Source organism: Suillus paluster (genome assembly GCF_016628075.1).
Source record: "Suillus paluster strain FC165 chromosome Unknown EDB91scaffold_18, whole genome shotgun sequence".
Classification (NCBI taxonomy): domain Eukaryota; kingdom Fungi; phylum Basidiomycota; class Agaricomycetes; order Boletales; family Suillaceae; genus Suillus; species Suillus paluster.
This window is the reverse complement of record NW_024537578.1, coordinates 287,641-309,846: the sequence shown is the minus strand read 5'-3', so window position 1 is coordinate 309,846 and position 22,206 is coordinate 287,641. Positions and strand designations below refer to the sequence as shown.

Sequence of the window (22,206 nt, the reverse complement as noted above, 5' to 3'; positions counted from 1 at the left end):
TGATTTCCATGGACCAGACCAGCCCAAAATAACACGAAGTCATCAGCGGCGATGCGCGACTTCCTCGAGCGTGATTGGATATGAATATAACCGCACTATCGCCATAAGGCTCAAGCAGCCCGACAAACTTCCAGCTGTCTTCGGACGATTCACGTACATGAGTATTTCCGCAGTTGAGCGATACGACTGGTGCTGGTTATGCTGTTACTAACAAGATGATGTCCGTCTCAGCTCGGTAAGTATCGCGCGTTAACCCGCATGGCAAACTTTTTTTCTTACGTTTCATGAAGTAGTTCTCGCGCGCCACTCGGCCTCAAGGTGATGGTTCCGTGCCAGCCATATCCACGGTCATTGCGCCATCCAAGTAGAGCTTCAAGGGAAACTCATCTCGGGGCATATAGACACAGATAGACTACACGTGCTTGGCAGTGTTATTCATTTGAGCATATTGATTCAGGAAACCTTGATACACAGTTTGATTAGTATGCCTGCAATTCATGTCATGTTTGAAGACTTACCCGGCGAGTCAAGAAGACACCACCGCGTTACTCGCACTAGTTTCAATAAGTGAGATTCTTGCGTAAAGGATACACTGGCAGAAACCCCTCTCGTTGACGTTCTTCGAACTCCGGCAAAATGTAAGAGCGGGTGGACCAAGTTCCCATCAACAACTTGCTGTAGACGCTTTCACCGCATCGTTAAGAACCACGCATTGAGAACGAGACACAGTGAAGCCACGCTCAGTTGAGTCAGTAGTAGGATGCACGTTGCACAGCTGCCAGCTCTGTTCAACGTTTCAACCGCCGCGAGGTGCGGACTTGGAATTCTTGGAACTACGCAACTGGCATGTTCCTGGCAGACACGACTCAATGACATCACGAGATCGGATTGAGGTGTTCATAATACCACTCTTAGGAGGCTGGAAGAAGGGCTCGGAGTCGAGACGCGAGAGATAAGGTCACACGCATAAGTGGCGTCCAAGTTCCAAAACTCCGGAGTAGTAAACTCAATGGGGCACAGCGGCTTACCCCGCGATGAACTTCCAAAGAACGTGATAGTCCAAGGCGGGGTAGAAGATCTCAGGTCGTCATGCGCAAGTATGGTATTTAAGTGCGGTATTTGCCAGGCATGATTCCACGACCACTGACTTAGATTCATTCAGCATATGACGCTTTAGATCGTGCATTCAAACATAGCCGAGCAACCTGTTTGCAGCCTGTGTGACGAGTGTTCGTGTCCAGTAGGGACCGTTGTTCGCGGAGAAGCACTGGTAACTTACCGCTGCGCAGCACCGGGGTTTACTCCAGTGTTTCAGCTGAGGTACACTATGTGACGCCTCAGCCGAAACTGCGGAGTAAACCTCCCGCATGCGATATGGCCTATCACTCTTTCGGTGGTGGCAATTCAGCGATGTGAGTCCTCGTGTCAACCATATCATGCAGTACTTGATATTACAAGGGTCTATTAAACTCCACAAATCTATCTTAAATCTACCATGGTGGATTCATTAATTTTGGCTCAGCCGCCGTGATTGCAGGGATCATCCTGATTTTTGAATTCGCTGCCAAGATCGCAGGTTCTGGCAGGTCAGAAGACTTGCAAATGCTGAGTGCGGTGTCAATTTTATGTTCGTGCTTTACTTCTGTGAAAATTGCGAGCACGCCCCCAGTCCAATAAAAGTGAGATCGTTCTCCACTTACCGTAGCTCCTGACATTCTCCATTCTAGAAATCTCCACTCAGTCTTCTCTTCGTTGCTGCCACAGCGCAATGTCACAACCGGGTACAGAAAATCCACCATCTACCAGTGAGTGATTTTCCACCTGGTGGCTTGATGGCTGATGGCGAATCATCAGAAATTCACTGGATGAAACGACTGCACAGTCTACGCGTTGATTGCTCACTCTCCTTCACAAGTGAAGGGGCCACTTCTTCGGTGAGTCTTATCAATGGGCGGCATGCAAATTTAGACCGACTCAATGGTATACTGATAGGGAAATGATTCTGACGAATCAAAGACGGTCCCGGATCTTACAGGAAGTTGCACTGACTCTGAGTCGCCTTTTATCGTATCGCCTTCTGGGCCATTTTCCAGTTCTGAGGACATTTCACTGTCTACGTTTGAATTTCTTGACTATAAGGATGAATTTCCCTCATCGCTGACCCCACCTTACGCAACAAGGTGTGTTTTCCTGTTGAAAGACAGTAAACCGAGTGTGAATATTTTTATTTTCAGAGATGTCGACTTCAAAAAATACCATGATGAACCTCTCGATCTGACGCCCTACATTAAACGCACCCAGGGGTACCACCACAACAGTGGTGGATACAGCAACGTCTGGAAGTGCAAATTAGATTCCTTCCATCGAAATGGTACTGAAGTTCGTAGATGGATTGGTTTACCTGCAAGAGATTAGCTGATCCCACCAGATGCCCCCACAAGACGTCGCAGTCAAGGCTTTTAAAGTGTCATCAAGGAAGCCAGAAGACATCAACAAATTAATCAAGGTCAGTTCTCATGCAGTCAATTTATGTGGCTCGTACCATTCTCTTTATCCAGAAACTGCGGCAGGAAGTCTTTATTTGGCAGGCGCTAGAATGCTCGCATATCCTGCCTTTGTATGGCACCACGAAAGGTTATGAGGAAATCCCAGCGCTAGTTTGTCCGTGGATGAAAAACGGCACTCTCCATGAACATCTAAACGAAATGTGGGGCAAGCAATTGCTGCCCAAAATGCATTGTCTCTTTCTTCTCGTAAGTGCTTCTTACCTATCTTACAGACGCTCTTATATCAGTTGAAATACAGCTCTTGCAAATCGTTTCAGGTCTTCGGTATTGTGAGTGATTTTCTTTATCTTGGCTCCGCGACTCATTCAGACTATCAACAACGATCAGTGCATGCCAAAAAGATTATCCACGGGGACCTTACGGCCGTATGTCACGGAATTCTAAACAATCGGCTTCGCCCTGCTCATGAAATTTTCAGTATAATGTTTTGATTGATGAGAACGGACATGCTGTCCTTGCGGACTTCGGCCTGTCGCTACTGCTGGCAAAGCATGAGACATCTTTCTTCAATTCTCACAGCTCAGGTGCATAGTCGTTGGGCTGCTCCAGAAATTATACCGCTTGATTCCTCCGAAGGTATCAAGCCAAATAAAGCAAGTGACATCTATTCATTTGGGTGCATCATGATGCAGGTACTGTGTGACCCTCTTTTCCATCACAAGTTAATGATTATGAATATTTCATTAGGTGCTATCTAACAACTTACCGTACTTCGGAATCAGAGAGGAGGCAGTTATTATAGCTAAATCAAAACACACTCCGCCGAAACGACCCACGCTGCATCCAATCGATGACGTCTACTGGCGCTATCTCGAAAGATGCTGGTCGCCACGCGTCGAAAGGCGACCTTTGGTTGACGACGTTCTGGACTACATAAAGGCAGAGTATGACAAACAAAAGTTAGCTTCTTAAGCTGTCCGCTCCTGCCAGTAATGCGAACGAGTTGACCTCGGACGCCATGCTTTCTTGTTCTTCCAGTGCAGCATAATGTTGTACTCATCTCATGTGTTTTCCCATCATGTTACGATACTTGCCTCAGTTGCCTGTAGTACTACTCGCAGCGACATAATATTATGCGTGTCAGTTTGTTTCGTTCGTCGTTTGATTCGTCGATAAAAATGAATTTATAGCCTTGACAAGCATCTCGACGAGTACTGCCCGCTTTTTTTGGATGATGTAGACCGAGGACCTCTGCAGTCCTCTGAAACTAAGCTCAGTAGGACTTGGAACTCCGTGACGGTACCAATTCGGTACCGCTTTCAATTTGCAATTTGAACTCGACAGTCATCGACTCATCTTCGCCTACGCTTGCTCTAGCAACGAGAATTCGACTCATTAATATCGTGCATTATGACTGACCTATAGTCTCTTATAGTTTAAACGAGTCAGAATGTCACAGTCACGGTCAGCCTGGCAGTTTATAAGGGCCCTACCTTCAGTTAAGGGGCCTTGTCATGCTCGTCTCGCCATCTGCACCTCAACCCAAATAATCAGACCTAGCTCGTTTCTTGCTGCCATCGCTGCTAAGATGTCGTCTACTAACATGGCTGCTCCTCTCGCCGCTGCTTCATCCCAGAACGTTACTCTCCCAGCTATTCCTGAGCTCACCGATCCCAACTTCCTTGACGTTCTTCTTCCTGTCGCTGAGCGTGCTAAGCCGATTAAAATCGCCGAAACTTCTCCTGCGCATCCAAATGCTATGATGGATGCGCTCCGCTCGACTGTTCACCAAAAGCTCACTGAAAATGCTTCGCCAGCGTTTAGTTCCACTCTTTCCACTACACTCGATGCATTCCAGGGAATTCGTCCCGGTGTGTCTGGGTCCTCGATTGATGATTACCTTTCCAAGGCTTGGGCTGAAGACCCAGCTCTCACCCTCCGAATCATCTGGTCTCTCAGGAGCATCCACGATGGGAAGGCTGACAAGGAGCTCTTCTACATGGCGTTCGGCTGGCTCTTCGAAAACCACCCTCGCACTGCTCTCTCCAATCTCTATCTTCTTGTAGAGCCTGTCTGTACTCGCTCTCGTCCTGTCAAAGGCAAAGACTTCAAGAAACGTGTGAACATGTCTCACGGGTACTGGAAAGACCTCCTTAACATCCTCGCATTAGCCACTGTCGACGAGCTTCATCCTGCCCCTGTTCGTAATTCGCGCACCAGTTTCCTTCATAACTATACGCTTCACAACTCTCGTCCCAAATTCAAGTCTAATGCAGAGCAAGAAGCGTGGTCGAAGGCACAGCGTGTTCAGGCGCATGGTGTGAACCACGCCCGCATTGCGGAAAAGCTACAGCAGCCAAAGTACCGCGCTCTGTATGTTGCAGTCTCCAGGCTATTCGCAGAGCGGCTTGTTCAGGATGTCTCTATTCTTCAAGGGCTAGCTTCCCTTCCGGCGGATGCGAGAGACAAGGACCGGGTATCCCTCATATGTTCGCTATCCCTAGCGACGAAGTGGGCACCCTCTCCTGGTGGGTCGCACGATAGGGTCACGAACATCACCTCTGCCATTTGCATCCTCCTGCACCATGCGCAAATAACATCTTCCCTCGCGTACAAAATCCCTCTCACGCTCGCGCCCAGTGCTCTGGAGTTGCATGTCTTGCGTTCCTTCCTCCGCCGCCACATTCTTACCCCTTCCCGTCGCCTCAAGTCCCTCCCCGAGCCCCTCATGTCCGCCAACCGCTGGTCTGAAATCGTCTACTCCCGCATTTCATCCGTCTGCATGGATCAAAATAAGGGTCATTTCTTTGATCACGATCCTGACCGCTTTGTTTCCTACCTGACAGATGTGGAATCAGGAACGAAGCAGATCAGTGGTGCAACACTCCTCCCACACAACCTTGTCATGCAGGCCGTGGAATCCGTGCACGCTGTGCCAGCGAAAGAGGGGACCCTGCAAGCTGCCCTCCAGCGACACAAGTTAAAGCTTGCTGAGACACGAGCGCGCGTGGTGGAGGCACAGTGGGCGACGCTCCTCGAGCGTCTGCGCGAGGCTGGAGAGCTAGATAATTGCATCGCCGTCTGTGACGTCTCGGGGTCCATGGGCAGTGTCCATCACGACTACTCTACATCACGCATGTCCGACGTATCTCCCATCTGGCCTGCTATTTCCCTCAGCCTTATCTTAGCGCGGCTCGCAAAGCCACCTTTTAATGACGCGTTCATCACTTTCTCTGCGAACCCACAGATGGTCGTACTTGATCCTGAAGGCACTGTTTCACTCGGTGAGACGGTGAAGAAGATGGCGTCTTCTCAGTGGAACATGAACACCGACTTCAATGCCGTCTTCCTTAACCTTCTTCTCCCACTCGCCAAGAGGCACGCCGTGCCTCAGGACCAGATGATCAAGCGCATCTTTGTGTTCACGGACATGCAGTTCGACGAGTCTCGGAGAGTCGAACAGTACTATTCGCGTGATTCAGATGGTACCGCACTGAATGCGGCGGAGTGGGAGACGAACCACGATGTCATCGAGAAGGCGTACAAGGAGGCAGGATACGAGATGCCACAGATCGTGTACTGGGACCTGTCCTCCGCAGAACGTTACCCAGGTAACACTGCTCCTGTGACCAGTGATCGGAAGGGCGTTGCGTTGCTGAACGGGTTTTCGCCGTCGCTGTTGAAGGTGTTCATGGGAGAGCTCGAGGAAGAGGAGGATGAGTGGGAGGCAGTGAATAAGGACGGGGAGAAGGAGAAGCTGAGGAACTTCGAGGAAGAGTTCAATCCTGTGGAGATTATGAAGAAGGCGTTGGGGAGGAAGAGTTTTGATGGGCTTGTTGTCGTTGATTGAGGGATTGGTTGGTCGCGTTGACGTGTATTTTTAGCATCTTTCACCACTCATGTAACTTATCTGTATCATATTCAATGCACGCACTTCTCATCCAAATGTCAACCTATTAAGAGCTCGCGATCAGCATGGGACACTTGAACAACACTGCCGAACCGCAAAGGTGCAATATCACGATATTTTGCGACGGCACCCGGATATCCAAATATTCATGGGCCGACCTCGAACCACATCATGATCATCCCCTTCACTTTTAAAATATATGATTAATACGAGGGATAGCCTGAGAGGGTCCAGATCAATTCGCTTCTAGTAGTATTTGAAGAGAGCTGCAGCTGTCTGCACGGAATGGCACCCTTCTATTATTTTTGCGCTCAAAATCAATTCCAGCGAGTCGATGACTAATTTGTCCAGGGTAGAGGCACGGAATTCAGACCTGGCGGGAGGAGAAACTCCCGTGAACCGGATATACAATTCTTGAAGGTCAACGAGACGAGATAGCCAGGACGAATCTTTGGCGCTGGGCAAGACAAGCGTTGCTTTCCGAAGGTGCGGGAGCCCACAGAGAGCATTGGCGAGCTCGCTGACTTCAGGAGGCACTGTATATGGATTGACGACTTCGACAACTTCCAGTGATGGTGAACGCCTTGTAACACTGAAGACATCATGACGTCTGTCCAAAAACCTTTGGTCCGAATCGGGGGTGCCAGACACAGGTATATGAGGTTAGGACCCAGGATGAACCGCATACATAAATGGAGATCATGGGGATATTCCGTCCAGCAGAGTACTTGAAGGTTGGGCACCAGCAGCGACTGTGAACAAAAACCCATCATGGCGTAGACGAACTCCACATCCATGCCTCCGAAAATATCTGAATCAAATTCTAATTATTCGCCCAGAATTCGCACTCGAAATGAGTATCGTTCGAAGACTGCCCGATCTTATATTGTTACAGGTCTCCGCATGAGCTGACAATGGCATAATGAAACAGTCAATATGTATGATGGGTTAGGATTGCGGCGGGTAGTACATACAATCCTTCCACCATCAGTCATAGTCCATAGATCTCGTGGAAGACAAGTGAAGAGCGGTTCCAAATTCTTGAGCTGGGCCCATAGCACATCTAAAGCTATATCATTGAAGGAACGGCAGACACGAGAGAGACCAGCTAGAGAACGTCGCCGACTCGCGCGACCTCTCCTTGGATGGAAAGTGCCCAGGGATGTTGTGAACCGTTTTCCGTGCTGAAGAGATCAGATAAAATATGTTCTTGAATCTCTGGAATGAGTAGGCATGCATGCATAGAAATACGGTATTCTTCTATGTCGTGGTGTGAGCACTTGAGCAAATCTATGCATAGGGACAATACTTATGTAATAACTTGTGATAAAAAGTTTAAATCTCTATAGTCTGAAAGGTTGTTCCTTCTTTTCAATGCGGGTTTCTCAAAGAGCCCTAGCTAGGAAGAAGAGGAAGAAGAGTTAACAAGGACGGGGAGAAGGTGACGAAGAGCTCACTCCCGTCACACAGATATGTGAAGGAGGATGAGTTCAACCTCGTGTCATATATAAGGTAGGAGTGCGTGAGCAGCAGGTTCGTAATACAGAATTCTAACATACACAGTAAATAAATCGTAAGCAACCTCGTAGGTAGACATCATCGTTATCGCTGTTGAACAATCATACCGACCGTCGTCGTCAATGTACCTGTGATAGGGAGCCATTCGCTGTTGCATTGACCACGACTCCGTTGAATGAGTAGATGACAACGCCAGTGATAAAGCCTGCGACGGAGTAGGCTAGGAATACAAGTGGTAGAGATAGAAGAACACTTCGGCGCTGAGGACAAAGCCGGAGTTATATCAGCATGGGCTCATCGCGAAGCAAATGGTAAGAAACATACAGTGAGAAGTACAAATCCTTCGGAGCCTGACGCGGGCGTCCCATGCGTCAATTCCGTTTTGTGACGCATGATAGAAATGAAAGACGTTGTCATGCTCAATACCGAGCACATGATGGCAACGAGGCCTGCGATGCGCGCGATACCATTCAGTCCAGGTAAGGTCATGAGTGTCACAGAAGCGCTGAGGATGACAGCGGCCTGGATCATGTTAGATACCTAGGGGCACAGATGCAGAAGTGAAGCTCACCACTAGACACGCGCAAGCCCCAGCAAGGAACATAGGACTTCCGGAATTGGATATAATGTTACCCTCCAAGTCCAGATGTCCGGCATAGCTTGACCTGTCCACGAGGAAGAATGGAATACCTAGGCAAAGAATGCCAGTGATGATATCGACAACCATGCGACCTATAGGAACGCGTCGTCTGGGACGCTGCATGACAGGCACATCGCGGGGAAGAGGCTTGTGTGGTCGGAAATGCATTTGACGCCAGTGCACTGTAACATTACACAATCAAAGGGTGTTCAACATCAATTGAGTACTACATACCGACGCGAAGCAAGATACGGGCAACCATCCGTGTGTGCGTTGTGGTTGACCGGAGGCTGGGGTCTATACAAGGAATCAATTAAGTCATCACTTGAGAAACTAGACGATGACAAACCGTTGAGATGTCCCAACAACTTGTGACATTCGTCCTGGCTGAAGGGAGGGGGGACCGGCTGAGGATGCGCCAACAAAGGGTCTGTGTAAGACCAATGAAGAGCGTCTATAGCTTCTTGACGAGCACTTCCCGGCAATGAAATATGCGCGGGGTGAGACTCCACAAACGACCAGTATCTGTACTCATCATCAAGTCCTGTATTCTCTGGTTAGAAGGCGAGGTGTATAGGAAAAGGCACCACTTACTGTCATCTTCCCCAGAAAAGATAATTCCATCAACACCAGGGACTTCGCTCGAAACTCTGCGGATTCGATGGTCTATCCAACTGATAACGGGCCCTCCAGCCATCTTCTGTCTTCTCCAACCCCTCTTCACGGCGGGACCTTCTCTGACCCACATTTCACATCCTTCAGGGGCGATACCAGCCGTCTCCGCGACTGACATGACCATGTCCAGCTTAGCCAGGTTTCGAAGATCAATGTCGGTCGTAGCTTGGATACGAGGATTCACAAAGTACTTTCCGCCGTGAGGAAGCGCCTTCTCCACCCATCCGCGGATAGCATACGGCGTGGACACTGACCCATATGTATAGGTGTGTGCCGAACCATTGCCTTCAAGACGAGCAGGCTGGGCACGCTGTGGAGTGGGCTGGCTGTAGTTGAGTGTTTGTGAACGATAGGACTGTGCGATGTGGCTCGATGGGCTGGGCTCTGGGAACGTGGTCATTATTGGGGGCGTAGCCGGGCGATTTTGGCGAGGGATCAAAGGATGACGCTCGCTGTGCGGTTGCGTGAGATGTATGGTATGATATAAGTACCGATTTGGACGTACTTTGTGTCTCGCGGTACGTCTCTGCTCGCGAAGTACCCACCACTCGCGTCGTCACTCGAGGTGTAGCCTGAAGAGACTTGTCGAACGGAGCTGTTAAGGATTAAGAAACCGTGAGGCAAAACACTAACGCGCAACTCACTGGGTAAGCATGACTTCATGCATGGCGGGTAGTGGTACCGCCACTGGCTCGGCAGGAGCTATCATGCTATCGTCTCGTGGGGATCGAGGGTCAAAATCACTAACACGACCATCACTTCAAAGCTGAGACAAAGACCAAAGAGTACATACTCAGCAACAATAGGTGACGAAATGTCAGCCGGCTGATGAGGGGGATAGAGATGGTAGCCCGGAGCAGTCGAGCCTGGATCTGCAAACGGGTCCTCCGAAGGTATTCTGAACTGTTCATCAGACCTTGTCAAAGAACAAGTAAGAAAGACGAACATCAAGCTCGCCTTGCTTTGGTTGAATTCACTGCTCGGGTTACTCCAGGTGTACGTGGTGCCAACAATCTCCCGCTCGCGGGGCTGGAAGGTTGAACTTGGCTTCCGACTCGGTTGCCGCTGGTTCATCACCTGCGAAGAGGCGGCAGATGAACCCCGAGGACGAGTATTTTTCGCTCCTTTGGGTGCTGCAGGGCGATTGAGTGGGTCGAATTCGGGGGCAGGCGCGGGTGCCGGCGGAGGTGGAGAAGTAGAGGGATGGTCTGCCCAGACGTTTGCGCCCTCATCTGCATTATCCTCAAGCGGAGACGAGGTGCGAGGAACTGACAGGTCAAAGTAACCTGCACCCGGAGCAGGGCCAGGTGTTTGTACAGGGGGAGATCGTGGAGCAGAGGATGGAGCACGAGAGATCTGCGATAGAGGTGTTGAAGCTCGTGTACGAGACGGTGCTGGTGCTGTAGGAGGTGCAGGATCTGACGAGGAAGCAGGTATCTGGGGTACTGTTGAAGGCGCAGCTGCCGCCTCTCCTGCCGGAGGAGGGGTAGGAACTTTCGTTGGCGCAACGGCTGGAGCTGGAGGCGTGGGTTGACGTGATGTGGCAGGTGGAGGCGTAGGAGCTTTCGTTGGCGCAACAGCTGGAGCTGGAGGCGTAGGTTGACGTGCTGTAGTTGGTGGAGGCGTCGTAGAAGGGGCTGGAGCAGGCTTTGAAGTGGTATCGGGAGCCTGCGTTGAGGCAGGGGGAGGAGATACTTGAGTGCGAACCGGCTCTACGAGAGATATATCTTCTGGCTCCGCTGTGAACACTGGAGCAAGAACAGCCTCAGATGCAGGGGGAGAATGAACCACAACGGAGGGTATCGCGGGCTCCGGTTGGGCCGCTTCAACGGATTTGCGTGGTTCTTCAGGCGCTTGAAGAGAAGGATCTGAAGCAGGTTCAGCGGTGATAGCTTTCCCTGAGAGCAGGGATGGTCCCTGAGGAGTTGCCTCGCCGGCAAGGGCAGCTGCTTCACGAGCGGGCGACTCAGGAATGGGACTGGGAGTCGTTTGGGTGGGAGGTGGAGTAGTGTCGACTTGCGCAAGGGACGTAGTGGAGCCCTCACGCTCGATCTTTGGAGAGGTGGATCCTGCGATAGAGGCCGAGTCCGGCTCGGGGAGAGGGGGAGTTGTTGAGCCTGCATGATGGGGCAACCCTGGGAGACCCCAGCTCGTCGAGGAGCGACGCATCGCCGTTCCAACGCGAGCGCGAAAGCCTTTCTTGGGAGGGGGTGTAGTGGCCATTGGTTCAAATACGCTTGGAGGCGACCCTGGTGATCTTCAAGGAAAGGAGAATACAGGCAAAAAAGTTTAGATAACACGCTAGAGCACACAGTGCAAGGAGGATGTTCAAGGGGGTGCAATGCGGACAAACGTCGGATAGCGCAGTCTAAATAGTAGTGATGCCTGGCGGTTTCGACGAGGTTAAGGACGTGGAAGCTACTTACTCACTAGCACCGGCTCTACGCATGGCAGTGATATGATGAGATGTGCGCGATTAGCAGATGATAATCGCGTGGTTAACCATCAGGCAAACACGTGTTGGTGTTCCTTGAGGTGTAAGACACCTTACACGAACCCTTAAAGCGCGCCGCGGGGCCGAACACTGGGCAATGCTAGTGTCGCACACAAGGAGGAACTGCCACATCATAACAATAGGCTGTAAAGTTGCAGACAAAAATGTTGCGCGCAGCGCTATGCCTCGTGTCATGATAGTAGCGAGAAGGCCGAGCCCCTGCCGCGATGGACACAGCTTCTTGACCTCGTGAAATTTGAATGCATGCAATGCGGCAAGAAGGGGGAGATATGATCATACACGTTGCTGCCTGCCCCAGCATGATCCAGTACTCGTGTCTTCCACTTCCCATCACCTTCAGACCCTGACACATTCCTTTGTCCCCATATTAGACGCTAGCGGGTTTCCTCACATCGCTAGCAAACACTGTGAAAATGTATGTGTCCAATTGATATGGAGGAGAGCCGACTGATGATGTTGATAGTCAATATGGATCCATAACACCTAGCGTTGATACAAATGTTCAATTGTAAGTACAACGCTAAACATTGCTAAACATAGACAACACGACAGCAATTGTGTGGTCGTATTGAAATCGAAGGCCTTTGCCAAACAAGACCAAATTGTAGAGCAATCCCTGACTCAGTATACTTATCGACTTTGCCGTGTGCATTGTTGGCCTGGATGATGCTAAACTCTGATATCACGCCCTTACATTTGTATTTCACGGACAGCGAAATTCAAAATTCAATCCAATGTGTTACTTATAGTGACACCATTGACAGGCAGTGACTCGCTCGCTTCACGATTTCGAGTAAAAAGCGAGAAAGTGAATTGCAAGTCCTGCGAGGGTTGACGCACGAAATTGCTGTCTGGCTGCTGTACACAGTCCATGATTCCCTGGCTTCAATCATGATGACTCTGAAGTACAGTCAAGATATGAACGAAAATTCGTCAGAGTTCCCCATTCTCCGAAGTTACAATATCTCTAGCGTCCTGATGCCCATCATGTTGTGAACAGCAGTCATGTCTTTGACTTGCGCGACGATATTGTAATCGGAAGCAACTCTCTTGTACTCCCCACCACGCTGCTGCGCCAACAAAAGTGCGCCAAAAGGCTGTCCAAGGTGAACGACTAACCTCAACTCTCGTGAGTGGGACTCCGAATCAATCAGCTGATCTTCTCTATGATACCCGCCGAGCCATTCGTCTGATGGAGGCGGGTCAGAATCGCTCTCCGTCTCGTCTGCAAAGTCAGGCAGCCCGAGATCATGGCGATTCCACGGACGGACAAGTAAGAATGTCCGCGGAGTGGGCCGTGCCGGCCAGAACTGAATCAGTTTGTCTTTGGTGGTGATTACCAGGTTGTGAAGCCCGTCCACCTTGGCATCATGAATGAAACATTTCTCCCGGTCTTGACCACGCCTTCGTCTAAGTGCTGTGACGGGGAATGCGATACAAGGCAGTCGCAACCTGCTGTTCGCGAAACGAGGAGGGTTCAGGTTGGCAAGCTGAGTGTACAGTGGCAGAGCCAGCTCTATAACAGCGGAGTTCTCTCGCAGCGAAGAGACCGATGTCCGTATTTGATCTTCAGACAGGGGTGGTGATGTGTATGGCGGAGGTTTGTACGACGCAATTTCGGCCGGCAGACAGCTATTGAACTGGGATGATTTTCCGACCCAGTCCAGGGCTGTGATGTCGCCCGACTGTGCTATGATCTCTTGCAAGAGCCGACCAAGTGCATTTTGTTTCGACTCGCCATAAATGACGGGTAGGTAGATGCCGAAAATGCCAAACAATGAGTAAGCAATGTCTTCCTGCAAAGTCGTGGCACGCGTCGATGACCATTGTAGTTTCTTTCGCGCATCCGTCATGCCTGGACGGAAAGCGATGAGGGACTGTGCATCTATACCTGTTGAATCTTTCAACTCCGCCATGATAGCGTCAGACATCTTGTGGTTGGGAGAGGTGTCGTTGAGATATAAGGTCCAATCTTTTTGGTAGAAGAGGATGATGTTTGGAGCGAGGAATTCCTGTACAGTCCATCCTCGCGTATTCCAAACGCTGTTTGCTAGTGCGCCTGGCCGCGCTGAGGGCGGAACATCCGACAGGTAGATAATTGTAAGAGCTGAGTTGCGATACCAGACAAACATGGTGTTCACCGACCGTTGGAGCTCGACATTGTTAGTCTGGTCAATGCAGCATGTATCACTCCACGCCCAGCGATACCCCGCATCATGAGTGATTTTGCAGAATGTCTGCAACTTCACTACAGTTCCGACTGGATCCAAATCGTACACGATCTTGTCCTGGATATCATGCAGCCGTGGCTCCTGGCTTTCCCACTTATGCGATAACATGACCCAACTGAAGTACTTCACGACCGCTTCTTCGATGGGCTCCGTTTGGAGAGGTAGGTGCGTCATCGACGAAGACAGAATCTCTTTGTATTCCGTGCTTTCCTTAAAGGCATTGATCTGTGCCTCTCGATCGCATAAACGCCCGGTGGAGGTATTAAGTAGACGAAGCGGGGCATTTTCCAGTTGAGCGTGAATGGCTCGTAGAATAATGTCCTTGACTGCAGATGGACTGACATATTTATGACGTAGCTCTGCAGAAAATGTCCATAAGTTTTTACGTTGACGCATGAGTTCAGACTTACTTCGTGTCTGCACGTCAGGCGCATCGTCCAACTTCAAGAGCATGGTTTTGAAGGCCTCGATTGCTTCATCATAGCGCTGTGAGCCGTGAAGCGCTGCATGCTTCAGTTTGTACCCAAGATAAGAGGAGGAGTTGAGTTCGGTGGCCTGTGCATTAGCAGTATAAGCTCGATTGATAGAGAAGTAATGAATATCGTCCGCACCTTGTCCGCGTCTTGAAGGGCCTCGGCATAGAATTTTCGTTCTAGATTTGCCTTACTGCGGTGCGCAAGGAGGGACTCGCATAAGGAGTCCAGCGAGATCCCTGCCGAATATAGTTTAATAGCCGCCTCATAATTGCCCTCAGCAACAGCCTCATCTCCCTTTGCGAGACAACGCGCAGTACAGTTCTTCTTGAAGGCTTTTATGACCCAGAGTGAGTGCAAGTCGTTCTAAGACACAAATCGCTCAGCGCTTACCAGTGGACCATGGGGAAAAGCTGTCCTCCGCATCCTCGTTAAATCGTATTATGTATTGATGTAATTCGGCCGCTGCGACTACTCGATCGGCACAGAGTAATGCGTCACACCGCCTTTGATAATCAGAACATTGGCACATAATCAAGAAGAAAAACACACATCATACTAGCCTTGGGGACGCATCGTTTTGGGTGCTGCATGATGGGCACATCGCGGGGAAGAGGCTTGTGTGGTCGGAAGTGCATTTGACGCCAGTGCACTGTAACATTACATAATCAAGGGGTGCTCGACATCAATTGAGTACTACACACCGACGCGAAGCAAGATACGGGCAATCATCTGTGTGTGCGTTGTAGTTGACCGGAGGCTGGGGTCTATACAAGGAATTAATGAAGTCATCACCTGAGAAACTAGACGATGTCAGACCATTGAGATGCACCAACGACTTGTGGCATTCGTCCTGGCTGAAGGGAGGGGAAACCAGCTGAGGATGCGCCAACAAAAGGTCTGTGTAAGACCAATGAAGAGCTTCTATAGCTTCTTTCCGAGCACTTCTCGGCAATGAAATGTGCGCGGGGTGAGACTCCACGAACGACCAATATCTATACTCGTCATCAAGTCCTGTATTCTTTGGTTAGAAGGCAAGCTACATATGAAAAGGGACCACTGACTATCATCTTCCCCAGAAAAGATAATTCCATCAACGCCTGGGACTTCGCTCGAAACTCTGCGGATTCGATGGTCTATCCAACTGATAACGGGCCATCCAGCCATCTGCTGTCTTCTCCGATCCCTCTTCACGGTGGGATCTTCTCTGGCCCACATTTCGCACCCTTCAGGGGCGCTACCAGCTGTCTCCACGACTGACATGACCGCTTCTAGCTTGGTCAAGTTCCGAAGATCAATGTCGGTCGTAGCTTGGATACGCGGATTCACGAAGTATTTCCCGCCGAGAGGATACGTCTGTTCTATCCATCCACAGCTAGCATATGGACACGTATCCAGGTGACGTTGGCGAGGGATCAAGGGGTGACGCTCGCTGTATGGTTGTGAGATATATGATCTTGTATGCATACCAATCTGAACATACTTTGTATCTCGTGGTATGTCTCTGCTTGCGAAGTACTCGTCGGCACTCCTGTCGTCACTCGAAGTGCCTGAAGAGACTTGTCGAACGGAGCTGTCAAAAATTAAGATACTATGACGCAAGGCATTAACACGCAACTCACGGGGTAAGCATGACTTCATAAATGGTGGGTAGTGGTACCGCCACTAGCTCGGCAGGAGCTATCGTGCTATCGTCTCGTGGGGACCGAGGGTCAAAATCACTGACACGACCATCACTTCCAAGTCGATACGAAGACCAAAGTGTACATACTCAGCAACAATAGATGACGAAATGACACCAGGCTGTGGAGAGGGATAAAGATGGGGGCTCGGAGCAGCCGGACCTAGATCTGCGAACGGGTCTTCCGAAGGCGTTCTGAACTGTTCATCAGACCGTTGTCCAAGAACATATAGAAAAAACGAACGTCAGGCTCGCCTCGCTTTGGTTAAATTCACTGCTCGGGTTACTCCAGGTGTACGTGCTGCCAACAATCTCCCGCTCGCGGGCCCAGCGGAAGGTCGGACTTGGCTTTGGGCTCATGTGCGAAGAGGAGACGGGACTGAGATTCCTTTGGCTAGGAGGATGTGTAGTGTCGACCTGCGTCAGGGACGTGGTCGATCCATCGCGCTTGAGCTTTGGAGAGGTGGATCTTGCGATAGGTATGAAGTCCGGCTCGGGGGAAATGGGAGTTGCTGGACTTGAGCGATTTAACAACCCCGGGATACTCCAGTTCGACGAGGAGCGGCGCATCCCCGTTCCAACACGAACGCGGAAGCCTTTCCTGGGAGGGGGCGCCGTGGCCATCAGTTCAAGTACGTTTGCAGGCGACACGGGTGATCTTCAAGAGCAGCTAAGGAAAGGAGGATGCAAGCAAAAAGTTTTAACAACACACTAGATCACGCAGTGCGAGTAGGATGTTCAAGGGGGTGCACACGTGCAACGCGGACGCATCAGATAGCCCAGTCATAGCTTCTTAATCTAGTGAATGCATGCCATGAGGCAAGATGGAGGACATACGAGGAAATATGATGAACACGTTGCTGCCTGCCTAGTACCCCGGCACAGCCCAGTACCCGTGTCTTTCATTTCCCATGTTTCGGATCCTGGCCACCTTCCTTTATCGCCATATTAAACATCGAGAGGCTTTCTGACAACTGTGCAGGATTCAAATGGAAGAGAGCAGACTGATGATGTTGAGATTCCATGATACATACCTAGTTGCGTTTAGCTGATATGAGACGTCAGAAAGTCAGGCAATAAACACTAAAGCGATGGAGATGATGACAGACAGACGATCGGACAATCGTTGTTTGTCCGTATTAGAACCCGAAGCCTTTGCTAAACAGGACCAAATATGTGGTACATACGCAAGGTTGTTCCTGGTATTTACAACCCCAGATAATGGCGACAAGAACGAACTTTACTAAAGCCTGCAGGACTGAAATTGACACAGCACCTAATTTACCGAGTCATCGTGAACCTGTGGGAATACATACACAGTAATTTATCTAGCTATGTGCGCTTATATCATGATCGTTTCGACAGAAAGTTGACAAGTGTAGCAATGAAATCGCAAAATTTTGACCAGCACCTACGCGCGCTGGTTTTTCGTCTTCTAAGAAAAGATTTCTTCCTCGTAGCCGATGTTTTAGAGTCGAGTGACACCTTTGAGGACCACGAAGGAAAGTCCACCGCCATATAAATTGAAGATGGGGCTGAATTCGTGTCCGTGAGAGCAAGGTGATCAGGGGCTTCCAACGTCGTCTACTTGTTCAGTGCAATAAGAACATGCGCGATCTATGTATAGACGCAAGACATGCCACACTTACCACGTCTACATCTGCGCTTTCCTCGAACAGGCCGCCCGAAGTTACATTCCATTTGAAGGAGCGCCAACGGTGTTTGTGACGTTCAAGCTCACGCATGAGTGACCGACGCTCGAGTTCACGGAATCGCTCATATTCCATGTACGAGCGTCTAACGTATTGTGAGCTTTCATCAGCCCATGGAGCGGCGTCATCAATGGGAAAGAGAGCATCTTCAGCTTTGCGTTCCACTAATGCCGAGTCCCAGTGGACAGTTATGTCAACTGGTAATACGCCACTTCGCGTCAGCCAGACACGGGCGTGGTCGGCGTAATGTTTCTCCCTGTTAGAAATTGAGAGCACAGTCCAGAGAGACTGGGTTTGGAGGATGAGGTATCGCCAGCACTTGCAAACATGCGACGCTGTGACAATTCCGGGGAGTCCGTGCGGACTACCGTGGGTTCCTGTGAGTCGGAAGATGCTTAGGAGCAGTTCCGCTGGAAGACTATTAATATTGCGGGGGTGACTCATGCCCTGCTAGTCGTCTTAGACTAAATCAATTGTAGAGAGGGTGCACTTACGACAAAGAAATATGACAGTGCTGGGGAAAGAGCCTTTGTAATAACGAGACGAAAGCGTGCTTAACTAGTTGTGTCTTGGCGCTCAATTTAGAACGTCCTTGATGCGTGTGTCACATAGCCGTGCCATAATAGGGTTGCACCTCAAGGCCTCACGGCGTTAATGATGTGCGCGAGCCTCGAGGCAGCGGGTCATGGTTCGACCACGCAGTATCGCGATATATCAATTAAAGAAGCCTTTATTTCACGGAATGGTCGATGCTTCAGCGTTCATAATTGCCAAGATCGAATACATACCCCTGACTAGGCGCGGCGTATATTTTGGTTATCACAGTATTACTCCGAGTCCCAAGGAGAGGTACAAGATACGAGCCCGTGATACGCCTAGATTGTTATAAAAATTGAATTTGTAGTCGCGGTATACGATGCAATGGCGTGCACGAGCGATCAGCGATAGAGAAATGGGCGCGCCGCGCAAGTAAAGCAGCTGAAGTCAAGCCACGTTTCACACGACCCCCTTTTGGGGGGTGGAGCAATATCCATAGGTGGTCACTGTACTGAACACCGTCTAGAACGAGCCAAACGACGCCAACGCCATGTTGTTCGATGTCAATGTAAGTCCTATAGCAAGTTTACCATCTTAAATCTAACCAAGACATAAAAAGCGAAAACTATTCTCTCGATCCGACCGGGTCAAAGGCGCAGACTTCCACCCAACCGAGCCATGGCTGCTAACAGGTCTGTACAACGGTTCCGTCAACATCTACAACCACGAAACTGGCGCACTTGTCAAGACTTTCGAGGTCTCTTCCGTTCCTGTGCGTTGCGTCAAGTTTATTCCCCGAAAAAACTGGTTTGTTGCTGGCTCGGACGACTTTCAGCTGCGCGTGTTTAATTACAATACGCATGAGAAGGTTGCCGCGTTTGAGGCTCATCCTGATTATATACGATGTCTTACTGTGCATCCTACCGCGAGCATCGTGCTCACTGGAAGTGATGATATGACTATCAAAGCTTGGGATTGGGACAAGCAGTGGAAATGTATTCAGGTGCGCTACCATCATTCCATATACTCTGGTGCTCAACTAGTATCAGGTCTATGAAGGCCATACACACTATATAATGAACATCACTTTCAACCCCAAGGATGCAAATACCTTCGCATCTGCTTGTCTTGACCGTACGGTTAAGATGTGGTCCCTTGCTTCCCCTACAGCCAACTTTACTATGGACGCACACGACAAGGGAGTCAACTACGTCGACTTCTACCCTGGCTCGGATAAGCCATACCTCGTCACAACAGGTGATGACCGCACGATCAAGGTCTGGGACTACCTCAGCAAGAGCTGCGTGCAAACGATGGAAGGACACACGAACAACCCAAGCTTCGCTGTGTTCCACCCCAACCTGCCTATCATCATCAGTGGAAGTGAAGACGGTACCGTGAAGATATGGAACAGCAATACCTACCGTCTGGAGAACACCCTCAGCTATGCGCTTGAACGTGCATGGTGCGTCTCGCTCCGCCGCGATGCGAATGAGGTGGCTATTGGATTTGATGAGGGTATTGTTGTGATCAAGGTTTGTCTGTATCGTTTAGACGGTCTACGTGTTTGACACCTCTCAAGCTTGGCCGGGATGAGCCTACATACAGTATGGACCCATCGGGTAAATTAATATACACGAAGAACCAGGCCGTGCTATCTGGAAACCTCGCCACGCTTTCTGATATCGTCACTGCGGACGGCAACCGTATCCCCCTCTCGATCAAGGAGATTGGTACTACAGAGATCTTTGCCACTGCGCTGATACACTCCCCGAACGGACGATTCGTGACTGTAGTTGGTGACGGGGAATACATTATCTACACGGCGCTGGCATGGCGGAACAAGGCGTTTGGCTCAGGCACGGGCTTCGCGTGGGCAGGTGACTCGAACACGTATGCGGTGCTAGAGAGCAAGGTGAAGCTGCGAGTGTATAAGAACTTCAAGGAACGCGGTGGTGCAGGGATGAAAGGTGCGGGAAGCTGGTCAGTGGATGCTATTTACGGGGGTCCGGTGCTGGGCGCACGGGGGAAGGGCTTTGTGATCTTTTGGGATTGGGAGAGCGGGGAGATAGTGAGGCGGATTGATGTGGAGGCGAAGAATGTGAGTGTGTGATACGGATTGGACGTTATGGTGCTGATCTTTTTCGTTGTAGATCTTTTGGTCGACAACAGGGACGCTCGTGGCTGTTGTTTCGGATGACTCTTTCTACATCCTCAAGTTTGATCGGGATGCGTACAATGTCAAACTAGAGGAGGGTGCGGAAATCACGGATGAGGGTGTTGAGGAAGCATTTGATGTCGTTGCTGAGATCTCGGACAGGTGCGGCGGTTGTTCATGACTTTCATGCCCAACTGATTACACTTTTATTAGCGTGAAGACCGCAAAATGGATAGGTGACTGCTTTATCTACACCACGGCCGGAAACCGCCTCAACTACTTCGTGGGTAATGAATCGTACACGATCAGCCCATCTGATACGTGCGTGCATGAGGTGTTTAATTAGCAACTTTGAACTGACATTTGCTGTAGCTCCATGTTTATACTGGGATACATACCCGCGCATAATCGAGTGTATCTTGCGGACAAGGACTTGAATATTTTCGGGTATTCATTGTCCTTGAGCGTTGTGGAATACCAGACGGCTGTCCTCCGTGGTGACATGGACTCGGCAGCTGAAATTCTGCCCATATTGCCAAAGGAGCAGCTAAACAAAGTTGCTCGGTTCTTGGAGGGTCGAGGTATGAATGATTTTAATTACATATCAAAACCCGGAATTCACTGTTTTTCTTCTCAGATCTCAAAGAGCTCGCTCTGGAAGTGACCACGGACCCAGATCACAAGTTCGACCTCTCATTGCAGCTCGATGACCTAGACACAGCGGTCGAGATCGCGCGCTCTGTCTTAGAGCCGGAAGCCGAGACGAAGTGGAAGGCGATCGGCGATCGTGCGCTTACGGTGTGGCGCTTTGATCTGGCTCGGGAAGCATTCGAAAAGGCGGGTGATTTGAGTGCGCTGATGCTTCTTCTGCTTTCGACGGGCGATCGAGAAGGGCTGCAGAAGCTTGCAGCGACAGCCGAGAAAAAGGGAGCGAACAATCTGGCGTTTGCGACGCTGTTCCAGCTGGGTGATGCAAAACCGTGCGTGGACCTGCTTGTGAAGACGAATCGTGCACCAGAAGCTGCGTTGTTTGCACGAACGTATGCACCGAGGTGTGTTTGATGGATTCGTGAATTTGATATTTGAAATTGACTTGGGCGTAGCCAAGTACCAAAGGTGGTCGACGTGTGGCGAGGCGAGTTGCGCACTAAAAATAAGGGCAAGATCGCAGGGGGCATCGCGCACCCATCTGACCAGGCAGAGCTATTTGAGGAAGGGTGGGAAGGGGCACTTGCACGCGAGGCTCCTGAGCCTGTAGATGTGAACGGAGATTCCGGTGAGTTTTTGTCTGGACTGATGGCGCTTGTTTCGGTGACTGATTGGGTTTAGACATTTCGCAGAGTGACAGTGGGGAGACATGATTGGAATTGGGGCAGTGGGAGGCTGATCGGTCTACTTATAGCATATAGTTTTGCTGCGCATGTCTAAATGCTATCTGTTCTCTACACTACTATGTACTCGACGTTGAGCTGAAGGATGACTCCATTAGAGAGCACCGGTTTTATGGCTGGTCTGTTGCCGGATTGGCTGGAGGTTCACGCGAGGGCCTAGACCCAATTGGGCGGTGGTCAGCCGGTTCTTTTGCTTTCAATCTTTACCTGCTCCAGCAAGACAAGAAGGCCTGACAAGGCCCACCTTTTTTTCATTCT

At 50.2% G+C, this 22,206-nt stretch overlaps 6 protein-coding genes across 6 annotated transcripts; 3 read left to right on the top strand and 3 right to left on the bottom strand.

The window, feature by feature from the left end:
- Window positions 1-1,768: 1,768 nt before the first annotated feature.
- Window positions 1,769-3,642, top strand: EDB91DRAFT_1274263 (kinase-like domain-containing protein; the record flags this gene model as incomplete). Its single annotated transcript, XM_041324628.1, has 10 exons — window positions 1,769-1,805; window positions 1,855-1,934; window positions 1,993-2,180; window positions 2,235-2,379; window positions 2,429-2,506; window positions 2,559-2,753; window positions 2,825-2,932; window positions 2,986-3,091; window positions 3,144-3,199; window positions 3,255-3,642. 10 exons carry the CDS (start codon window positions 1,769-1,771, stop codon window positions 3,477-3,479), a joined length of 1,218 nt encoding a protein of 405 aa, XP_041178536.1. The 3' UTR covers window positions 3,480-3,642.
- A 211-nt stretch (window positions 3,643-3,853) lies between these two features.
- EDB91DRAFT_1125272 (uncharacterized protein) lies at window positions 3,854-6,471 on the top strand. Its single transcript, XM_041318389.1, has one exon. It carries the CDS (start codon window positions 4,267-4,269, stop codon window positions 6,355-6,357), a length of 2,091 nt encoding a protein of 696 aa, XP_041178535.1. The 5' UTR covers window positions 3,854-4,266; the 3' UTR covers window positions 6,358-6,471.
- A 1,358-nt stretch (window positions 6,472-7,829) lies between these two features.
- EDB91DRAFT_220431 (uncharacterized protein) lies at window positions 7,830-11,599 on the bottom strand. The gene is made up of 10 exons (XM_041326503.1): window positions 10,197-11,599; window positions 10,044-10,148; window positions 9,895-9,993; window positions 9,756-9,845; window positions 9,170-9,702; window positions 8,925-9,119; window positions 8,810-8,872; window positions 8,507-8,757; window positions 8,260-8,457; window positions 7,830-8,195 (listed from the first exon to the last, which is right to left on the bottom strand). Exons 1-10 carry the CDS (start codon window positions 11,471-11,473, stop codon window positions 8,055-8,057), a joined length of 2,952 nt encoding a protein of 983 aa, XP_041178534.1. The 5' UTR covers window positions 11,474-11,599; the 3' UTR covers window positions 7,830-8,054.
- Window positions 11,600-12,827: 1,228 nt separating this feature from the next.
- Window positions 12,828-17,267, bottom strand: EDB91DRAFT_1200564 (uncharacterized protein; the record flags this gene model as incomplete). Its single annotated transcript, XM_041320654.1, has 13 exons — window positions 16,863-17,267; window positions 16,395-16,808; window positions 16,241-16,345; window positions 16,092-16,190; window positions 15,953-16,042; window positions 15,534-15,901; window positions 15,289-15,483; window positions 15,174-15,236; window positions 15,022-15,121; window positions 14,863-14,975; window positions 14,608-14,804; window positions 14,407-14,551; window positions 12,828-14,355 (listed from the first exon to the last, which is right to left on the bottom strand). Coding segments are annotated over exons 2-13 (3,381 nt in total), but the record flags the coding sequence as incomplete, so codon positions are not given.
- Window positions 17,268-17,707: 440 nt separating this feature from the next.
- Window positions 17,708-18,487, bottom strand: EDB91DRAFT_220308 (uncharacterized protein). The gene is made up of 2 exons (XM_041326502.1): window positions 18,357-18,487; window positions 17,708-18,309 (listed from the first exon to the last, which is right to left on the bottom strand). Exon 2 carries the CDS (start codon window positions 18,304-18,306, stop codon window positions 17,743-17,745), a length of 564 nt encoding a protein of 187 aa, XP_041178532.1. The 5' UTR covers window positions 18,307-18,309; window positions 18,357-18,487; the 3' UTR covers window positions 17,708-17,742.
- Window positions 18,488-18,949: 462 nt separating this feature from the next.
- EDB91DRAFT_1247145 (coatomer WD associated region-domain-containing protein) lies at window positions 18,950-21,918 on the top strand (the record flags this gene model as incomplete). Its single annotated transcript, XM_041322774.1, has 10 exons — window positions 18,950-18,967; window positions 19,019-19,402; window positions 19,449-19,934; window positions 19,982-20,500; window positions 20,553-20,719; window positions 20,771-20,878; window positions 20,930-21,138; window positions 21,195-21,609; window positions 21,661-21,833; window positions 21,887-21,918. The coding sequence occupies 10 exons, from the start codon at window positions 18,950-18,952 to the stop codon at window positions 21,916-21,918; spliced, it is 2,511 nt and encodes an 836-aa protein (XP_041178531.1).
- Between the last annotated feature and the right edge of the window lie 288 nt (window positions 21,919-22,206).

What these genes read in the sequence shown, in the direction of transcription:
- EDB91DRAFT_1125272 (XM_041318389.1), top strand. Translation starts at nt 4,267, where the DNA reads ATGATGGATGCGCTCCGCTCGACTGTTCACCAAAAGCTCACTGAAAAT.
- EDB91DRAFT_220431 (XM_041326503.1), bottom strand. Translation starts at nt 11,473, where the DNA reads ATGGCCACTACACCCCCTCCCAAGAAAGGCTTTCGCGCTCGCGTTGGA. An exon ending in CTTTTCTGGGGAAGATGACA is followed by an intron (nt 9,120 to 9,169) that starts GTAAGTGGTGCC and finishes CAGAGAATACAG; the next exon opens with GACTTGATGATGAGTACAGA. An exon ending in CCGTATCTTGCTTCGCGTCG is followed by an intron (nt 8,758 to 8,809) that starts GTATGTAGTACT and finishes GTAATGTTACAG; the next exon opens with TGCACTGGCGTCAAATGCAT.
- EDB91DRAFT_220308 (XM_041326502.1), bottom strand. Translation starts at nt 18,306, where the DNA reads ATGAGTCACCCCCGCAATATTAATAGTCTTCCAGCGGAACTGCTCCTA.